This window comes from Nicotiana sylvestris, chromosome 10 (genome assembly GCF_000393655.2).
Source record: "Nicotiana sylvestris chromosome 10, ASM39365v2, whole genome shotgun sequence".
Lineage (NCBI taxonomy): Eukaryota > Viridiplantae > Streptophyta > Magnoliopsida > Solanales > Solanaceae > Nicotiana > Nicotiana sylvestris.
In genome coordinates this window covers 157,168,748-157,189,739 of record NC_091066.1, presented here as the reverse complement: position 1 = coordinate 157,189,739, position 20,992 = coordinate 157,168,748, and the positions used below count along the sequence as shown (strand labels likewise).

The window sequence follows — 20,992 nt, the reverse complement described above, 5'->3', positions numbered from 1 at the left end:
TTAGACTTTACTGTCCCTTGAGAAATCTATAGACACTGTTGATGGTGGCTGAAACTTGAGCACCTTCCTACGTATAATCTGTGCTTCTTTTACTCCAAGTTTTGGGTGCTCCACGATGCTCATTGTCACAAGTGATGGCGAGCTAAAGAGAAGGAACCAGATAAACTCAAACTCAGGATCGAAACCTGAGATATTTGTTAACTTGACCAGATGAAGTTTTTTAAGGGGAAAAGTTGAGCAGTCCAGGAATTTTAGATAACCTGAGACCTGCTCTTGGTTTAGCTCGGCGGTAGAAGCCTACACGACAATAGAGCAGAAACCAAATAAGTGCTTATTCGTTTCCAAAACAAAGTATCATAAATTAGATGGAGCGTTACAATTTACTTCAATATAAAGTTCTTGCAAATTCAGAGCACTTCTAATCAAGCAGACAGCAGCAGATATTTGTTTGAAGTCAATAAACTTCAGACCTTTGAGTTCAATAACCTTCAGAAAGTCTGGCGATTTCCATAGTATAGGAGGAACTGGTGTTTTAGCTAGGAGCTGAAAGAACAATATGTTTATAAACATTTTAATCAGAATAAATTAAAAAAAAGTTCTTAGAACCCCTATATTGAGCCTTGGCGTAACTGTTAAAGTTGTTGCCACGTGACTAGGAGGTCACGGGTTCAAGCCGTGGAAACAGCCTCTTGCAGAAATACCGGGTAAGGTAGATCCTTGTGGTCCGGCCCTTCCTGGACCCCGCGCATAGCGGGAACTTAGTGCACCAGGCTGGCCTTAGAACCCCTATATTATCAGTTGAGAAAGATAAACTGTAACAGCAATTTCAGGTACTAACCTTCAGACACATGCCATTTACACGAATTGTTTTGACTTTAGGCAAGCTACCCACAAACTTAACCAAATCAGAATTCGGATTGCCTATTACAACTCTCTCCAGCATAACAGAAACTTCATTCAAGTTAGGAGCGTTTTCTAAGGAGATTGATTTGAACTTATCATAGGCCTTTATGCGCAACTTCTTGAGTTTAGATCCACTGATATTAAAATGACGAATACCAGAACACCAATACAACTCTAGCGCCCGAAGAACAGGGCAGCTGCAGAGGAAACTTTCAAGACAATTGCTTCCAAAGTGAACCCGAGAAAGTAGTACTTTGTAGAGATTTAGGAAGCCTTTAAACTCTGGCGGAGGAGGCGAAATATGAATATTGAGGAGCTTCAAGTATGTCAAGTGCAGACAAGAAAAGAAATAAGGAGGTAACTTATGATGCACAATACTCGTCATGTATTTTAAGCTTATTGTCTTGATATTCTTCCGAGATAAGTACAATATCCATTTGTTCACATCAGGAACGCTCGTTGTAGTGAAATTAGGAATGCATACTTTAAATTTCTCTATTCGCCCAGGATGAAGCATAAGAGACTTGGAGATAATTTCTTCAAGATGGTATTTTAACTCATATTCAGAAAATTCAGGAGCACACTTCTTGTTGGCGAAGTCAACAAGTTCTTTGCAGAATTGGTCATCAAACACTAATTGCGGAATGGTTGAGTAGTTTAATCTCCACTTCTTTGAAAGAATACTCGTTCTTATAGCATCACGTATAGGCATTTTTCCTAGAATGCAATCTATTACATTGCCCGGCAAGTCACTGATTATATCATCATCATCAATTGATTCCTGGCTTGTGTCTGATTGTTTTATTTTGCTACGGTGTGGAGACATTCTTCCTAAGAATAAGAATCAGATAGACCAAATTAATCATCTCTATTTTTCCCTATGAAAAAAAAATAAAAGAAAAGAAACAGGGGGCAAAATACCGCAATGAAACAGCATGATCAACATAATCACTACATAAATAAGGTATTCGAAAGGAAAAGAAATTATTACAAAAAGAAAAACATGAAGCACTTGAAGCTTACCCTGGCCTAAGATTATTGATGATGATGAAATTATTTTTATTAACGGGATTCAAAATATTAAGAAGTAAACACAAGAAGATTATTGGATGAATTTTTTGTCGGGAATAAACCCCCTACAAAAATAATATTCACGGTAATAAAAGCGGAATAATAACCTCCACTTCCAACCAAGAGGGGTTGCTCTGATGGTAAGCAACCTCCACTTCCAACCAAGAGGTTGTGAGTTCGAGTCTCCCCAAAGAGCAAGGTGGGAAGTTCTTGGAGGGAAGGATGTCGGGGGTCTATTTGGAAACAGCCTCTCTACCTCACGGTAGGGGTAAGGTCTGCGTACACACTACCCTCCCCAGACCCCACTAAGTGGGATTATACTGGGTTGTTGTTGTTGTTGTAATAATAACGTAGCACCGAGATACGGTAATTAACAAGAATAAAAAAAGTTACAACGACACCAAGATTTTTACGTGGAAAACCCTTTTGAATAAGGGGAAAAACCACGGCCCTGAGGAGAGCAACTGATATCACTATAGCAAAGAATTTTATACTTTGTAGGTCCGAGTAAAATACTCAAAAGACCACTACAACACTCAAAAGAAATAACTCTCTTTTGATATTCCCACCTCACTACAATATCACTCACTCTCTATTTTTTTCACAGACTATTTTCTTATACCCTGTCTGTGAAACCTCACTCTTTCTTTCTATCTCCCGGATATATTTTTCCTCTGAGATTGGTGTGTCAAAATAAGAACTGAAGCTCTCATTTTATAGGCAGAGTCTCGCCTACTACATTTGACATTTCCTTCTGCAAGCGTGCCGATTTTGACACAAACAACAAAAAAAACATGGGCTGCTAATCAAGGAAGAAATTTTCTTCCTTGATTTATGGGATGGACCCCACAAACCTCCCCTTCCAGTCTCATTCACCTGAAGGAGGTAACACCAGAGGTTCTAGTTTGAGTGTATGCCGACAAGTTCTTTGCATAGCTCAAACCTGTCTCTTGGTACCACTTTGATCAGCATATCCGAAAGATTCTCACTTGTATGAATCTTCTTTACCTACATAGACCCATCCTCTATCCTTTCTCAAATCCAATGATACCTCACGTCGATATGCTTCGTCCTTGCATGATACATGGTGTTTTTGCTCAGGTGTATTGCACTTTGACTGTCACAATAGACGACATACTCCTTCTGATGCAATCCAAGTTCTTGAAGGAACCGTTTGAGCCATACCATCTCTTTGCCAGCTTCAGTAGTGACAATATACTCTGCTTCAGTTATACAGAGTGTGACACACTTCTACAACTTCGACTGCCATGATATAGCTCCCCCTGAAAATGTAAACAAAAATCCAGTAGTAGATTTTCTATTATCAATGTCACCTGCCATATCAGTATTTGTATAGCCCTTCAAGATTGAATGCGATACTCCAAAGCACAGAAAATCTCCTGTGGTGCCTCATAGGTACCTGAGTATCCACTTGACTGCTTCCCAATGTTCCTTTCCAGGATTTTCAAGAAACCTGCTGACAACACCAACTCCGTGAGCAATATCAGGTCTAGTGCATACCATTGCATACATCAAGCTTCCGACTGCTGAAGAATAAGGAACTCTAGCCATGTTCCCTTTCTCCTCCTCTGTTGTAAGACACATTTTTTGCTCAACTTTAGATGACTAGCAAGAGGTGTGCTGATTGGCTTAGCATTCTTCATGTTGAATCGTTCTAGTACACGTTCAATATACTTCTCCTGAAATAGCCACAACTTTCTACTTGTTCTCTCTCGAACTATCTTCATCCCTAGAATTTGTTGTGCTGGGCCCAAGTCCTTCATATCAAATGAGTTGGACAAATCTCTCTTCAGTTTTGCGATCAGCCCCTTGTCTTTTCCTACAATTAACATGTCATCCACATACAACAACAATATAATAAAGTTATTCTCAGAAAATCTTTTGAAGTATACACATGGATCAGAATAGGTCTTTAGGTATGTTTGACTTTTCATGAATGAGTCAAACTTCATGTACCACTGCCTTGGTGCCTGCTTCAATCCATAAAGACTCTTATTCAATTTGCACACCATGTGTTTCTTTCCAGCTACTTCAAATCCTTCTGGCTGCTCCATATAAATCTCCTCTTCCAAATCTCCATGAAGAAATGCAGTTTTCACATCCAACTGCTCCACTTCAAGATCTAGGCTAGCTGCTAAGCTCAAAATTGTTCGAATAGAAGTCATTTTGACAACAGGTGAGAAAATTTCGTCAAAATCAATACCTTTCTTTTGTTCGAAGCCTTTAACCACCAATCGAGCTTTGTATCTGACCAGCTTGCCATTTCCATCTTTCTTGAGTTTAAAGACCCATTTGCATTTGAGTGGTCTTTTACCCTTTGGAAGTTCAACCAGCTTGTATGTGCCATTTTTCTGTAGAGATTCCATCTCTTCTTGCATAGCTTTCATCCACTGGTTCTTTTCTGGATGGGACAACACCTCCTTAAGACTTTCTGGCTCCCCCTCATCACTGATGAGGACATACTCTGTGGAAGGGTACCTGCATGACTCTACCCTTGGCCTCTCTGATCTCCTCAGAGGTTGAGGTTGTTCTTCTCCCTGAGTGGGGTGCTCCACTTCCTCGACACCTTCATCAAGTTGCTCCCCCTGCTCAATAACCTCACCAGGTTGCTCCCCCTGCTCGGCAACCTCGTCGGTCGTACTTTCTGCACTTGTGGGATTGTTAGAAGTAGAAGGAATAGTAACAAAGTTAGGAATTATACCATTCTTCGCCTTTTCTGACATATCAGCAGCAGTTCCAACTTCACTTTCTCGGAAGACTACATCTCTGCTTCTGATGACCTTCTTCTTTACAGGATCCCACAGTCTGTACCCGAACTCTTCATCTCCATATCCGATAAATATGCAGGGAACAGATTTATCATCCAGCTTTGTTCTCTGCTCTTTTGGTACATGTGCAAAAGCTCTGCAACCGAACACCTTCAGATGCGAGTAGGACACCTCCTTGTTGGTCCAAACTCTCTCTGGGATTTCAAACGCCAACGGAACTGATGGACTCCTATTGATCAGGTAACAGGCTGTCTGAACTGCTTCACCCCAGAATGACTTAGGCAGTTTAGCCATTCTGAGCATGCTTCTCACCTTCTCCACAATGGTGCGGTTCATCCTCTCGGCTACGCCATTGTGCTGTGGGGTTCCAGGAACTGTCTTTTCATGTCTGATCCCATGACTTGAACAATACTCTTCAAATTCCCTTGAAGTGTACTCACCTCCATTGTCACTTCGGAGACGCTTTAGCTTTCGACCCGTCTCCCTTTCTACTAGAGCATGAAACTTCTGGAAAACTTGAAACACCTGATCTTTGGTTTTCAAAATATAAACCCATAATTTTCGTGAAGCATCATCAATAAAAGTAACAAAATATTTGTTACCGCCCATTGATTCAATTTCCATTGGGCCGCAAACATCAGAATATACTAAATCAAGTATATTCAATTTTCTTTCAGACGATGTCTGAAATGAGACTCTATGCTGCTTACCAAATAAACAGTAGTCACAAGGTTTTACCGTTGTACCTTTGGCATAAGAAATGAGTGATTTCTTGGCAAGAATCTGCAATCCCTTCTCGCTCATATGACCCATTCTTTTGTGCCACAAATCTACAGAAATCTCATCTTGTGCCGCGTTCAATTCACCTTGGCATATTTCTGCATTTGTCCTGTACAACGTGCCACGAGCAACTCCCTTTGCAATCACCAATGATCCCTTAGTGAGTCTCCACTTTTGATTTGCAAAATAACTCTCGTATCCATCTCGGTCTAAAGCAATTCCCGAGATCAAGTTCATCCGCAAATCAGGTACATGCCGCACATCCTTTAGAACCAATGTGCATCCGACATTTGTCTTGATACAAATGTCACCAATCCCCGCAATCTTTGAGTAACTTGTGTTACCCATTTTCACTGTGCCGAAATCACCTGCTACATATCTGCAAAAAAGATCTCTTACCGGTGTGGCATGGTGAGATGCCGCTGTGTCAACCACCCATTCCGACTCTGGACCTGACAGGTGCATGCATTCCTCTTCCTCATTTATAAAGAGGACAACATTATCATTATTTTGCACCATGGCGGCTGTGTTGTCGTCATTCTTCTGGCCACTGGTTTCACCTTTGCCCTTCCTTGGATTTGGGCAATCTCTTTTGAAGTGACCTGGTTGATTACAGTTGTAGCAATTTCTGACTCTTGATTTGGATCGGTTCTTTGACTTCCCACGAGCTCCGGATCTACCATAGTTGTTCGAACTCCTTTGATAACTCCTGCCTCTACCTTCTGTGATGAGAGCCTGTCCTTGATTTTCAGGCTTCTTTCTCATCTTCTCATTGAGTAGAAGAGCCGATGTGACATCTTTCAACTCAATAGTAGTCTTACCGTGCAGGATGGTTGTTGCCAAATTATCGTACGAAGATGGCAACGAGTTCAATAGCAAGATGGCTTTATCTTCTTCCTCGATTTTCACTCCGAGGTTGGCAAGCTGTGTGATTAGTCCGTTAAACACATTTAAATGTGACAAAAAATTCGTACCTTCACTCATGTGTAGGGCGTATAACTGCTTCTTCAGGTACAATTTATTTGTCAGCGTTTTGGACATGTATAGGCTTTCCAACCTTGTCCAAATTCCACGTGCAGTGTCTTCATCAATGATGTTATTTACCACATCATCTGATAAGTGCAACCTGATTGCACTAGCAGCTCTTTCATCCAAGTCAGCCCAATCCTCAGCTTTCATGGTATCAGGCTTTTTGGAATCAACATCTAGAACCTTGTGTAATCCTTGTTGGATGAGCAGATCTCTCATCCTTCTTTGCCATGTTGAGAAACCGTTATCTCCGTTGAATTTTGCTACCTCGTACTTTACTCCGGACATTTTTATTTTTCACCAAGTATAGTACTACCGACAGTGAATAGTATTTCAGTGAACGAGCAGAACCTGTGCTCTGATACCAGTTGTTGGGAATAAACCCCTTACCAAAATAATATTCACGGTAATAAAGCGGAATAATAATGTAGCACCGAGATACGGTAATTAACAAGAATAAAAGAGTAACAATGACACCAAGATTTTTACGTGGAAAACCCTTCTGAATAAGGGAAAAAACCACGACCCCGAGAGGAGCAACTGATATCACTATAGTAAGGAATTTTACACTTTGTAGGTCGGAGATAAATACTCCAAAGACCACTACAACACTCAAAAGAAATAACCCTCTTTTGATATTCCCACCTCACTACAATATCGCTCACTCTCTATTTTCCTCACAGACTATTTTCTTATACCTTGTCTGTGAAACCTCACTCTTTCTTTCTCTCTTTGTTGGTGTGAAGAAATGAGAGTTGAAGCTCTCCTTTTATAGCCAAAGCTTCACCCTCTAAAGCCTACAATATTTGACAATTTACACACATTTTTCACAATTCAACAAAGTTGGCTACCAAACCAAGGAAGAAATTTTCTTCCTTTGATTTATGGGATGGACCCACATTTTTCTTAAATTTTGTGGCAATGAAAGCAGTCAGCCTATGTGAGATGACCACGAAGTGTAAGCCATTAGGGTTTTATTCTAATGAAATTTTATAACAGTAAAGTACTCCTATATTAGAAAGGGCATAAGTAAATAAATTAATACTATGAAAAAAATAAGAAAAGTAAAACGTCTATCATAAAGTTCTCCGTGTTATAAAATAAAGACTGTAAAATAAAGACAAGTATAGAGAGAAACTGATATATTATTCGAATTCAAACTGATGTACATAATGAACTGAAATCTCTTCTATTTATAGAAGAAAGGAAGCTGCTGTGTAAGCTGCTACGCAAGCTGCTGTGTAAGCTGCTGCGCAAGCTGCTACTGCAAGCTGCTGTGTAAGGTGTTGTGTAAGCTGCTACTGCAAGCTGCTGTGTAAGCTGCTACTATACCAGATATGGATAATCTTCTCCAGGAAGATTATTTATAACGGAGTACTAAATGAACATCTATAATATAATATATTTATAACACTCCCCCTTGGATGTTCATTAAAAAATAATGTGTCTCATTAAAACCTCACTAGGAAAAACCACGTGGGAAAACAATTCTAGTAAAGGAAAAAGAGTACACATATTCAGTAATACGCATTGTTAGGTGCCTCATTAAAAACCTTATAAGGAAAACCCCATGGGAAAAAACCTTAGTAAGGGAAAAAGAGTGCATCGCTTATGTCGCACCTCCTTTTTCTGCGCCCGCGAGGGTGAGTAGGGAGTTTTCTCCAATTAAAGGACAGTCGAAACGGGATTTGTTTGTTTGTTTCAGAGTCGCCACCTGGGAATTTTAAGGCGTCCCAAGTCACCAATTTTAATCCCTGAATCGAGGAGAATATGACTCTGTTTATTATTCTGCGAACCAGAAATCCGGATAAGGAATTCTGTTAACCCGGGAGAAGGTGCTAGGCATTCCCGAGTTCCGTGGTTCTAGCACGGTCGCTCAACTGTTATATTCGGCTTGATTATTTTGATTTGTAAAATACATTTTTATTGCATGATTTTATTGTTACCGCTTCTATTTATATTTAAAGACCCTTCTTTGAATCGAATCACGCGTACGTATATTCGTGTTATAAATTATATTTTTTTAAAAAACATGCGGAGTTGTGTCACGCGCACGTGTACACGATAATATAGATAATATATTTATTAAAACAATTATTTTCGAAATTGTGCTTAAATAAAATCAAAAACATTCGCCCTTTTTGTATAATTAAGTAGTGAACCTCACATCTCGGGGTTTTATGAAATTAATAATGATATTCTCCGAGGAATCCCTTTTATTAAATATTCGATCGAAGTTGCGCGAACGCATAATCCGAATTGCTTTTAGAAATATAATCAGGTTACGCGAACGTATCCCTAATCACAAAAATATTCTTGATAAGGTTCTCTACAAATTGTTATTACGTGTTGACCGCGAGCCTTATTTTACACATATGAATCATATATCTCAAATTTTAAAGAATTAATGGCGTGAAGAAGAAAACAGACAATATGTATCTAAAACTAACATTTTTTGTGGATACAACATTTGGATGTCCATAAATCGAATGGTGTATAAAATTGGGAAAGAACTTAAAATGATAAACAAATTAATAGTTTCTGCAGAATCTTCATTGTTTCATTTAAGGCGAACTCTTCTTCTATATATCTTTTACATAAAATGCCACGATTTGTTTATAAATCCCATGTCCTTCTCATGTATTTGTTTTAGTCCAAAGTTATAATTATTTAGTTGATTTTTGATTACGAAGATTGAGTTTGAGATAAATAAACCAATTCTTATTCTCTGCCTATGCGAATATTTGCAAACACTAACTCTATATTTTGTAAAAAAAATCATCGACATTATTTCATACATTAAAAGAAATGAGTTGATTTAACTACGCCATTTGTCATTAATAAAGAGAATTAATCTACCAATTGATTTAATAAGACGACATCATCTAGCCTTAAAGAAAATTGGATATTTGACAAAATAAGCTAGTAATGTAATTTCTGGGTATTTCCGTACTATTCTTTACTTAGCTAATAATATCACAAGATTTAATTAATGGCCAATTTTCTGCAATGTTCCCTATCAATTCAAACAGTAAATGTCATCACTAGTCCTCAAAACATATAAGATTATCATGGAATTTACTACTCCAGAAGGTTAATTAGTTAACAGTTTATCATGTCAAGTATAATACTATACTAACCAATTAAAACAAAACTGAAACTTAAACTAATAAAATTTAAATGAGTAGAAGACATCCTTATAATTCCAAACTTCATTTACTTGCCATGTTGAAGCTTTTCATGACATGAATTTACAGATATGTACCTGATATTGGAAGCAAAAGAAAATGATGATGAGAATCAGCAGCAATAATAACAGTACAATAGCAACAACTGCCCAGCAACAGTAACAACCCAGTAACAGACCGGTGGAGTAGTAATCCCAAAAACAAAAGCTTTAAGCTTTAAATGAAACAACAACCATTAATACTAATTTCAAACAAAGAAAGAAAGCAGTAGATTTTTTTTTAGTTTTATTTTTATTTTGAAAGCTTAAATATTTTTCGGAATTTTTCTCTCTTCTATTCTCTGTCCGTTTTTTTCTCTCTATCTGTGTGTGTATTTCTCTTATATTCTCTCTTGTCTTGTGTTCAAGACTTCATATATATAATCTCATCCCATAAATCTTTTAATCAATTAAAATCAATACTTTTTCTCTACCCAACCCATTATCTTCCCACTCATCCCCATTACATTAAATAAACATATCACACCACCCCATTTCATTTTCTCCCTCATGCCTAACATAAAATAATGCAAGATTCCCCCACTAAATTTTGTCTTGTCCCCCCTTTATATTAAATAACCATATCACAACCCACCCCATTTCATTTTGTCCCCCATGCTTCAAATAAACAATTACAAAATGTACAATTCCTAAACTACCCCTCCGACCCTATTGCAAATTACTATTTTACCCCCGAAAGTACTATAAATTACCAAACTACCCATCAGCTATAACACATCAATTAATCAAACTTAACCAAAATATAGACAATATGATCAATTTCTAACAATGTTCAAACAACAATATGAACACGGATGAACATCATAACAACAATATCACATGAACACGAATTTAACAACATTTCAACAACAAATCACATGAACACAAATTGAACAACAAAGAACAACTAAAATTTGATTGAACAATATTTTAGCAACAAACCTATTTTCGGATTTAAACAACAACAACAATCAAACAAGTATATTTAGATTAAATTCAATAATATTGAACTTAAAATCAACCATAACAACATTACAACAAACAATTCCTATATCAAACTTAAAAAAGATTATGAGACAAATTCACGAAATAATCATAAATGATAAATAAGAAATCAAACTATACAAAATTCGGATTCAAGATCATCCAAACAAAGTATGAACATGAATGAATTTATTTTAACACAACAAACATGACGGATTAAACGATTAAATCAATATATTTCCTTTAACACAACTAAATTCTTTTTTAGACAAATAACAAGATTTGTTGTTAGAAACAATTATGAACTTAAACTTGAACTTAACAGTATTAACAATTTTTAAAAATACATAAACACATGAAACAAATTGAAGAAGCAATTAATTAAACTTCAATTTGAATCTAACAAACATCAAACTAACAAACATTCACTTAAACAATAATACAAACATGAAATGAATATGAAAACAATTAATTAAACTTCTATTTGAAATCTGAAAAATTAATTTTAACAAAGCACATGAACATGAACAAACTAGAAAAATGATTTCAACGATGAACAAACACAACAAGAATTGAATCATTTAACAATTTTGGATCCGGAAAATATCAAACAAAAATATGGACAAAATAAAACTCAAAAACTACTAACCGGATCGAAACGAAATATGTACGGACTATTTCGACGAGCCTCGACCTATGTAGGGACTGTTTTGACGACCCCCAACCAAAACTCGACGTACCGGACCTTGACTCAACCAAAGACCCTTGAACTTTTGATGAAGAAGATGAAGCATCGGAGAAGCAGCACGTGAAGCAGAAGCAGCTGGTCGTGGCAAAGGTTGAAGCAACATCCATGTGCGCGGCGAGCAGAAACAGGAGCGTCTGGTCGTTTGGACGTAGCGAAGCAGGAGGAAGACGCTATGGTTTCAGAGAAGGGACTGAAGCAACACCAAGGAACGGACAGCAGCAGCCATGTGCGATGGAGGTCGAAGCTAAGGCAGCAGCTACCATGGGTGTCGAGCTTCAAGCTCGACGCCGGAGAAGACGAGACAGTAGCCATGGGGTCTGTTTGGATGTAGCAAAGCTGCTGGGCAGCGACTGAAGAAGATGAAGCATCGGACGACGTCATGTTTCGTAGTGGAGCTTTGGTGTTAAAGGACTGTGGTCGTTTGGGGTTATGTCCGGCGGTGAGGGGTTGTTCGGAGGTGACGAACGTGGAGTGGGGTTTGCTTGGAAGCTTGGCCGGCTGTGTGGGGGGGGGGAACAGCCATGGCTGCTTGAGGTTGGGGTCGTTTGGGGAGAAGACGAGAGAGAGAGGAGGGGGGCGGATGGGATTAATTTTTAGGGTTTTCTTCTTTTAATTTTTTTTTGTTTTGTTTTTGTTTTGTAAAAAATGAAAGACAAAGGGGGTTTGGGTCTTTTGGGTTATGGACTGGGTCGACCCAGTTCGAAATGGACTGGATCGTAGGGAAGATTGGGCCATTTTTTGGGCTTGTGGCTTAAATTTGAAGAAGAGACCCAATTCCGACTTTCTTTATATTTTCGCTCACTTTTCTTCTTTTATTTCTCTAAAACTAAATTATAAAAATACTTAAACTATTATTAAGAATTAAATTAAGTTATAAAAGCGCAAATTAACTCCCAATAACAATTAACGCACAATTAAGTAATAATTAAGCATAAAATTGTATATTTGGACATTAAATGCTAAAAATGCAAACGATGCCTATTTTTGTAATTTTTTAATTTTTGTAAAACAAATTTAATTACTAACAATTGTAGAATTAAATCCTACATGCAAAATGCGACATATTTTTGTATTTTTATTAATTTAGCAAATAAACACGCACAGACAAATACAAATAATTATTCAAAATATCACAAAATTGCACACCAAAGAAAAATCATTTTATTTTTGAATTTTTTGGGAGTAATTCTCATATAGGGCAAAAATCACGTGCTTACAGCTGCCCCTCTTTGCCCGGAGACACGAAGGGTTTTCGTGCAAAGATAAAGCGAGCGATTTTTGCCCATCCGAGTACTCCGTTGAAGCATTTTTTGAAAAAGATTTGACCGAACCTTTGCTTCAAAGGTTTCCTACATATCCTGGGCTAAACAGGAATCAGGTCAATGTAGTTCGGGAAATTTTGGTAGCTGGGACTACCGTGGGACTGCATTGTTACTGTTGTTGCATGCTATTACCACTGCTTACCGATCTCCTTGTTACACCATGCTTAAAAGAAAACAAGAAGCTAGGCTAGAGTACAATTTGTTTTTGTTGCCTTGCTTCCTTGTCTGCTTGCATTTCTTCCGGTGTTTTTCTTCTTTTGACACATGTACTTGAGTTTTACTGTGACCTCTTTGTTGCAACCTTCTGTTTCCCGGTGCCGGGGAATTTTATTGTTTCCAGCTGGGGATTCCTATTGTAACCCTCTATTTTATTGTCCTATGACTTGATCTTGAAATGTATGCCTCTGTTATCTGGGCGGGCTCCCAACATCAACAACAACTTTAAAAATAAGCGTCATTCCTCTCTTCAGGCGGGCTCCTGACTTCAACAACATCTTTGAAAATAAACGCCATTCCTCTCTTCAGGCGGGCTCCTGACTTCAACAATAACTTTGAAAATAATCGCCATTCCTCTCTTCAGGCGGGCTCCTGACTTCAACAACAACTTTAAAATAAAATCCTATTCGAGGGCGGATGATCTCATTATATCCTATTTGAGGGCGGATGAACCCATTATATCCTATTCGAGGGCGGATGGACCCGAAATATCCTATTCGAGGGCTGATGAACCCATTATATCCTATTCGAGGGCGGATGAACCCAAAATATCCTATTCGAGGGCGGATGAACCCATTATATCCTATTCGAGGGCGGATGAACCCAACAATATCCTATTCGAGGGCGGATGAACCCAAAATATCCTATTCGAGGGCGGATGAACCCGAAAATATCCTATTCGAGGGCGGATGAACCCAAAATATCCTATTCGAGGGCGGATGAACCCATTATATCCTATTCGAGGGCGGATGAACCCATTATATCCTATTCGAGGGCGGATGAACCCAAAATATCCTATTCGAGGGCGGATGAACCCATAATATCCTATTCGAGGGCGGATGAACCCATTATATCCTATTCGAGGGCGGATGAACCCAAAAATATCCTATTCGAGGGCGGATGAACCCAAAATATCCTATTCGAGGGCGGATGAACCCAAAATATCCTATTCGAGGGCGGATGAACCCGAAATATCCTATTCGAGGGCGGATGAACCCAAAATATCCTATTCGAGGGCGGATGAACCCGAAATATCCTATTCGAGGGCGGATGAACCCAAAATATCCTATTCGAGGGCGGATGAACCCAAAATATCCTATTCGAGGGCGGATGAACCCGAAATATCCTATTCGAGGGCGGATGAACCCAAAATATCCTATTCGAGGGCGGATGAACCCGAAATATCCTATTCGAGGGCGGATGATCCCATTTTCAAAATCTTGGAATTGTCTTACCTCCGACTGTTTTTGTTCGAATCGTGTTGTCTTGCTATCTCTTAAAACTTGAATTGATTTCCTCGTTCCTCCGAGAAAATTTTCGACAATGACAGAAAATCTTCTGCCCCGGTTTTGGTGCTTTTCCTTGTTCTCCAGGTGGATGTCTGATTACTAATACTTCAACTGTTCTTCCTTGTTCTCCAGGTGGACGCCTGACTGCTAATACTTCCATTTCTCTTCCTTGTTTCTCCAGGTGGATGCCTGATTGCTGTTTCTTTCATTGCTCTTCCTTGTTCTCCAGGTGGACGCCTGATTGCTAATACTTCCATTACTCATCCTTGTTCTCCAGGTGGACGCCTGACTTCTAATACTTCCGTTGCTCTTCCTTGTTCTCCAGGTGGACGCCTGATTGCTGGGGATAATACCACTGGGGGAGTCTCCTTTCTTTCCCTCCTTCAAATTCAATTTTTTTTTCTTAACATTTTTTTTTTGTTGTTGTTTTTTTTCTTAACACTGCTGGGGATAAAAGTGTTATCTTCTTGAGATAACTTTGTTGAGGATAACGTTGCTGGGGAATTTTATCCCTTCGAATCGATGCTTCATTCTTCTGGAAGCTGCTGGGGAGGATAATGGCTCTTTGCTTTTCTGAGCACAAATGTCATCTCTTTGTTCTGTCTGCTGGGGATCAACTTCCTCCATTGGAAGCTTATTATGTTGGGGGCAACCCTAGTTCAAAGACCACTTCCTTGATGCTATCTTTATTCTTCCCCAAATGGGTACCTGATTTCCAGAAAATTTTCTGCCCCAGTTTGCATTTTCCCTTATGGTCTTCACTGCCATTCCCTTTACCTGTTTCAAACCAAACAAAATTTGTTAGTTTAAAAAAACCAGTGGTTGGTTATGATACTCCTACTGGGATGGTTTTTCCCTTTCTCCCTTCCCCACTCTATGTTGTCCAACCCTCTTGGAACTTGGTCGAAAATTTGTCGGGGATGCTCCTACATCTCGATGATCTGCCGGGGGCCCTCTTGGAATTAGGTCCACAATTTTATCAACTGTTGTTTTCCTGTTTTTCTCCAACTTCCTTTGGAAATTTGGTCCTATTGGGATCTAGGCCCCTTTCATCATTTGGTCTTGCGACCAACTTCTTTTCTCTTTATCGCCTTGTCTTTGGCGTGTCCTATTCGCATTTTGCTTTGCATCATTTTGGCAACTGGTAGTAAGCTCTGAAATTCCTTTTCAAAAACAAACTGCTGGGAAGATAAAGTCATTTAAACCAAGAAATGAAAAAGTGATGATTTCAAAAAAATAGAAAAAAGAAGAAGTCTTTCTGAACAAATGCTAGGGAAAAGGAAAGAAAAGAACTTATCTGAATGATATAACCGATTCCAACGATCATGTCGCGCATTCCGGATTAATAAACCCAGTCTATTTGTATCAATCAACCTTCCAGACGGCCTCATGTTGCTGGGGATAAACATGCACTCAACTCTTTGCCAAATGCGGATCCTTCCCGCCAATCTTGTCTTGTCGCCTCATAGTGCCCTTCGAGGGGTTTTCACTAATAAGACTCTCTCATTTCTCTCAACTCCCGTCGCCTTATGGTGCCTCTGAAGGTTTTCACCGATAAGACTTTCTTATTTTATTTTATTTTTCAGCTGGGGATTGGAGTGCTGCCGATATGACTCTCTCTGTTGGGGATTCTTTCGGCTATCAATTCATTTTCAGCTTATGATCTTCTTCTTTGCTGGGGATCAGAGTGTTATTCCCGACTTCCATTTGAATTGACTTAGCATTTCTCAGATACTGATCGGGAGGTCTTTTTTGGACATTAATAGGGGTTTTTGTGTATGGCTGAAAGTAGAAGGGGGTATCCAAAGTTCAAAAATAATTTTTAGGGGTAAAATAGTACAACTCTTGGAATCAAACTTTCTTGACAAAATTACAAGCGCCAACTTCTGCCCCAGTTTTTTCTTGCTCGGGGATTTTTATTTTGTCATACTATGTTACCTTATGCACACTATGTTACACTATGACCGAGCCGTGAGGCGCCTACGTATCCTTCTTTGAGGAATCAGGTCCAACGTAGTTCCCATTCCTTTGTTTTTTTTCTTGACTTTTCTTTTGTTCTTATTATCATTACTTTTTTCGTTTCCATTACTGATTCCAAAATAGGGGTATGAAAGAGTAAATAAGGCTCAAAAGGGGAAGCAAATATCAAAGTGATTAGATAGAAGAAAGAATTGCCTCCGTCATTTCATTCTCTGATAAATTCTAAGTACAAACAAACAACAATTACAATTACCAGAAATCATAATATCTCTTAACTGCGTCAGAATTGATAGCCATGTCGACGCATTTCCCTTCGATATCTGTTGATCATAAAGTGTCATCGGGCTTGCTCTGTTTAGATTGCGATAATCAACACACACCTCGGATTTTCCGTCTTCTTCTTCTTCTTTTTTTTCATTGGCACCACATTAGCCCACCAATCAGGATATCGAGCGGCCCGAATAACCTTAGTATTCAGCTGTTTGGTCACTTCTTCCTTAATCTTCCCACTCACGTTGGTTTTGAACTTCCTCAATTTTGCTGGACGGGGGGTAATGCCGGGTCAGTGGGCAATTTTTGAACCACTAGATTGGTGCTTAAGCCCGGCATGTCGTCGTATGACCATGCAAAATGTTTTGAATTCAGTAAGTGCTTTGATTAGTTCTTCCCTGATGTTTGGTTCCATGTGGATGCTTATCTTAGCTTCCCTGATGTCATCCGCATCCCCTAGATTGACGACTTTCGTGTCATTTGAGTTGGGCTTTTTTTTTCAAATTGGCTCAACTCTCTATTAATTTCTTCGAATGCTTCATCCTTATCGTATTCCGACTTATCATCACAATCTTGTACTATAAGTTCGAAATCAGATTGATTTTTTTTAGACTAGGTTGAAGATTCGTCGTGTATGCCATGTCATTAGAACCAGTAGAAAGAGAACTGTTCAGAAGAGAAAAATAAGAAGAAAAATTAAAACAATATAAGGATGAGGAAAGAAAAAAAAAACTTTCACTTTATTAAAATACGGGATAGCAAGGTTTCACACTTTGGCGAGCACAAGAAAGATCTGAATTACAACCCTGGAATAATCCAGACAACAAAAAAGAAAATCTGAGCCCACTACCAAGACTCCCTTCGTATAGGAAGAGGAGTAGCCATTCAATTGTTGATTTTTGCTTTCAACCCCACAAACTGTACATCTGCCTCATTGGACCCTTTTCCCAACACCATAACTGGCTTGTCATCCACCTTTTCCAACTATACCACCGTTTTCCCACTGGTTAACATTTCTTTTGAACCGACACGGATCATCATCACTGTTTGTGAGGGTTTCTTTAGCTTCCCTCCTTCGTGCATTAGCTCAATCATGTGGGTTTCAAGGTGTGCCGGCAACGGGTTCTGATTGATGTTGGGTGCCTCTGGTGTCTGAACCTCAATCTTGTTGGTGTCAATAAGATTCTGTACTACATGTTTCAACTTCCAACATTTCTCGGTATCATGTCCGGGAGCCCCCGAACAATACTCACAGCTTACCGAGTGGTCCATATTTTTGGGAAAGGGATTTGGCAATCTGGGCTCGACAGGACTCAACAAGCCTAACTGCCTTAATTTGTGGAACACGGCAGTATAGGTTTCCCCAACTCAGTGAATGTTCTTTGTATTTTTTCATTTCTGAAAGCCTGATTTCCCCGGAAACCTGCCCCTGGAGGGTTCTTGTAGGCTCTTGGTGGTGAATAGGTGTTTTGCAGCGGTGTATGTGTGTTCTGGGGAGCCGGCGCGCGCCATTGCGAGCGAACCGGAGGCTGAGTGTATGTTTGGGCTTGGTTAATGGAAGAATGGGGCTCTGAAGGGTGATAGTAGTGTTGGGATGAATTGTGGTGGTAAGTTGATTGGCGAGGTCGTTGTTGATTATAGTAAGGCGGTGAACCTCTGGGTCCCGACCAAATTCCTGAATCAACTACCGCTGCTTCCTCTCTCTTTTTTCTTCCGATTTCTCCTACCCCGCTTTGAATAGCTTGAGTAGCTGCCTTAATTGCTGAATAGCTCATAATTTTATTTGTCTTGAGGCCTTCTTCCACCATACCTCCCATCTTCACTACCTCGTTGAATGATTTCCCAACCGCTGAAACCAAATGGGCATAGTAAGTTGGTTCCAAGGCTTGGAGGAAGTAGTCTACCATTTCACTCTCCTTCATAGGAGGATCCACTCTTGCTGCTTGTTCTCTCCACCGGAAGCCGTACTCTCTGAAACTTTCATTGTGTTTCTTCTCAAATTTTGTCAAAGATAGTCGATCTGGGATGATTTCCAGATTGTATTGGAAATGGTATGCGAATGCCTGTGCCAGGTCATCCCAGGTGTACCATCTCCCATGGTCCTGGCGTGTATACCACTCCAAAGCTGATCCGCCTAAACTTTGACTGAAGTAAGCCATCAATAATTCGTCCTTTCCCCCAGCTCCTCGCATCTTGCTGCAGAAACCCCTTAAGTGGGCTACTGGGTCGTCGTGCCCATTGTATAGGTCAAATTTAGGCATCTTGAAGCCAACTGGTAATTGTACATTTGGGAACAAGCACAAATCCTTGTATGCTACACTGACTTGCCCACCTAACCCTCGCATGTCTCGGAATGATTGTTCTAGACTTTTGACCTTCCTGAACATCTCTTCTTGTTCAGCATTTTTGGCTGGCTTGTCACTTTCGGTTGGGAGGTCAAAACGAGGAGTAGTTGAATAGATTTCGGAGGCCTTGAGGGTGGGCTCCGGGGGGTAATATTGGTTATCCTGGGCCTGGAATGTAGGCTCACTAGGAGATTTGTGGAATGTAGCCGGGGGAGGTGCTACGAAAACAGGAGTCACAGGTGGAGGAAAGTATGAAACTGGTTTCGGAGGTGGAGACTGCGGTGTCTGAGAGGTGGTTCCTCGGTAGTGTTGGTAAATGGGGAAATTTGGGGATAATTCAGTGGTAATATTATCCTGAGTTTGGGTCATTGATGGAGCAGGGTTAGTTGGGTAAGATGGGGGTAACTGTCCTGTAGACCAGGCTTGGTACATCTCAGCCATTTGCTGCTTGAGTTTAAACATCTCTTCTTTCATTTTCCCGACATCCATCTCCTCTAGCTCAATACCTGTGTCAACATCTGGGATAGACATACTTTCGGGTATTGGTCCTTTTGATCTCGTGTGATAATGATAATATGCCAGTATACTCTTTAGAGAAACTAACTGCTTGAATTCTGGAAATGAACAAACTTGTTAGTTTTGAGAATTTAACACATATATAATTACACGTTGAGATGCAATGCTCCTAGACAAATATCCCCTTTCTATTATGCATTTGCTCGACTGCTTGTGTCGTCCCAACTTTCTTGAAAATTTTATTCTCTTTTATTTTATTTTATTTTCTTATATATATTTTATTGTGGTGGTCGAATCTTATAGAGATTGCCTACGTATCATGCCCCCGCATGAATCAGACCTTGCGTAGTTCGGACCAATAAAAGATAAACAATACTAAACATTTTTTTTTAATTTAAAACAAATTGGGTTTCAAAGGTTTAAAAATGACCTACAAACTTGAAAATCAAACGACCCACATATTATAATCAAAAGTTTTACAAACTCCAAAACAAACGGCCAGCTTCCTTTCTCCGTTTGACAAATGCAACCAAACGGTTATTTTTGCAAATGTGACCCCTTCCAAATTTTGAGGCCGGAGAGGATTATTTTATGACACTTTACACACTTGTCCGTTCTTTTACGAAAATAGCCTTTCGACAACTGAAAGATACTCTGAGGCTATTTCGGCAAGAACGGTTTAAGACGCGGCCGAAGCTGGCTCGGCTTATTATGACAAAATTCAAACGGTATTCACCTGACCGCCGACTATTTATTTTTATTTTTTTTTTAAATTACAATAAAAACCTGGTGTTGCAAACACGGCCCTTCAGCGCCTCGGGGACGAAGATTTTTAAGGCTGTGTGGGTCAACTAGACCAAAATCCTAAACATGACCCAAAAGGTGGTTGTTTATGCAAAGTCGGCCTTCTGGCGTCCCATTCGGGAACATTCGGCTATGTCTTGATAAAACAACGTCACCCGACTTCTTTATGACTCTTAAAATTTGACATATTTTTTTTGGCTATTTTGTTTTAGCAAAAAGTGGAGGCTGGACACTGCCCGACTTATTTATGAAAAAAAATTTAAAATTTTGACATGTTGTTTATTTATTTATTGGTTTTTGGCTATTATAGCAAAAATGGGGGTTGGACCCGATGAGGGTTGCTTACGTATCTCACATCCGGTGAGAATCAAACCCGCGTAGTTCGGGCAGATCAAGAATAAGTAAATGAACTAACTTTTTTTTTTTTTGAATTTGTGAAAGAACTACTTTAAAAGAAGAAAGGAAGTTTTTTTTTTTGATTTTCTTTTTAAAAGAAAGACTTCTAAGATATTTTTTCTGAATTTTTATTTGTTTTTTTTCTTATTCTAAAGAAAAAAAGAAAATATTTTTTCGGAATTTTACCTTTAATCAAAGAAATACTTTTAAAAATATTTTATTTTGAATTTTGAATTTTCTTTTCAATTTTGAAAGAAGAATTAAAATATTTTTGGATTTTTTATTTTATTATTTTTTTTAAAATAATTAAAAAAAAACTTTCTA

At 39.0% G+C, this 20,992-nt stretch overlaps 1 protein-coding gene across 1 annotated transcript; it reads right to left on the bottom strand.

The window, feature by feature from the left end:
- On the bottom strand, window positions 1–1,729 carry LOC104227297 (F-box/FBD/LRR-repeat protein At1g13570-like). Its single transcript, XM_009779518.2, has 3 exons — window positions 839–1,729; window positions 385–543; window positions 1–297 (listed from the first exon to the last, which is right to left on the bottom strand). The coding sequence occupies exons 1-3, from the start codon at window positions 1,727–1,729 to the stop codon at window positions 1–3; spliced, it is 1,347 nt and encodes a 448-aa protein (XP_009777820.2).
- Window positions 1,730–20,992: the final 19,263 nt, after the last annotated feature.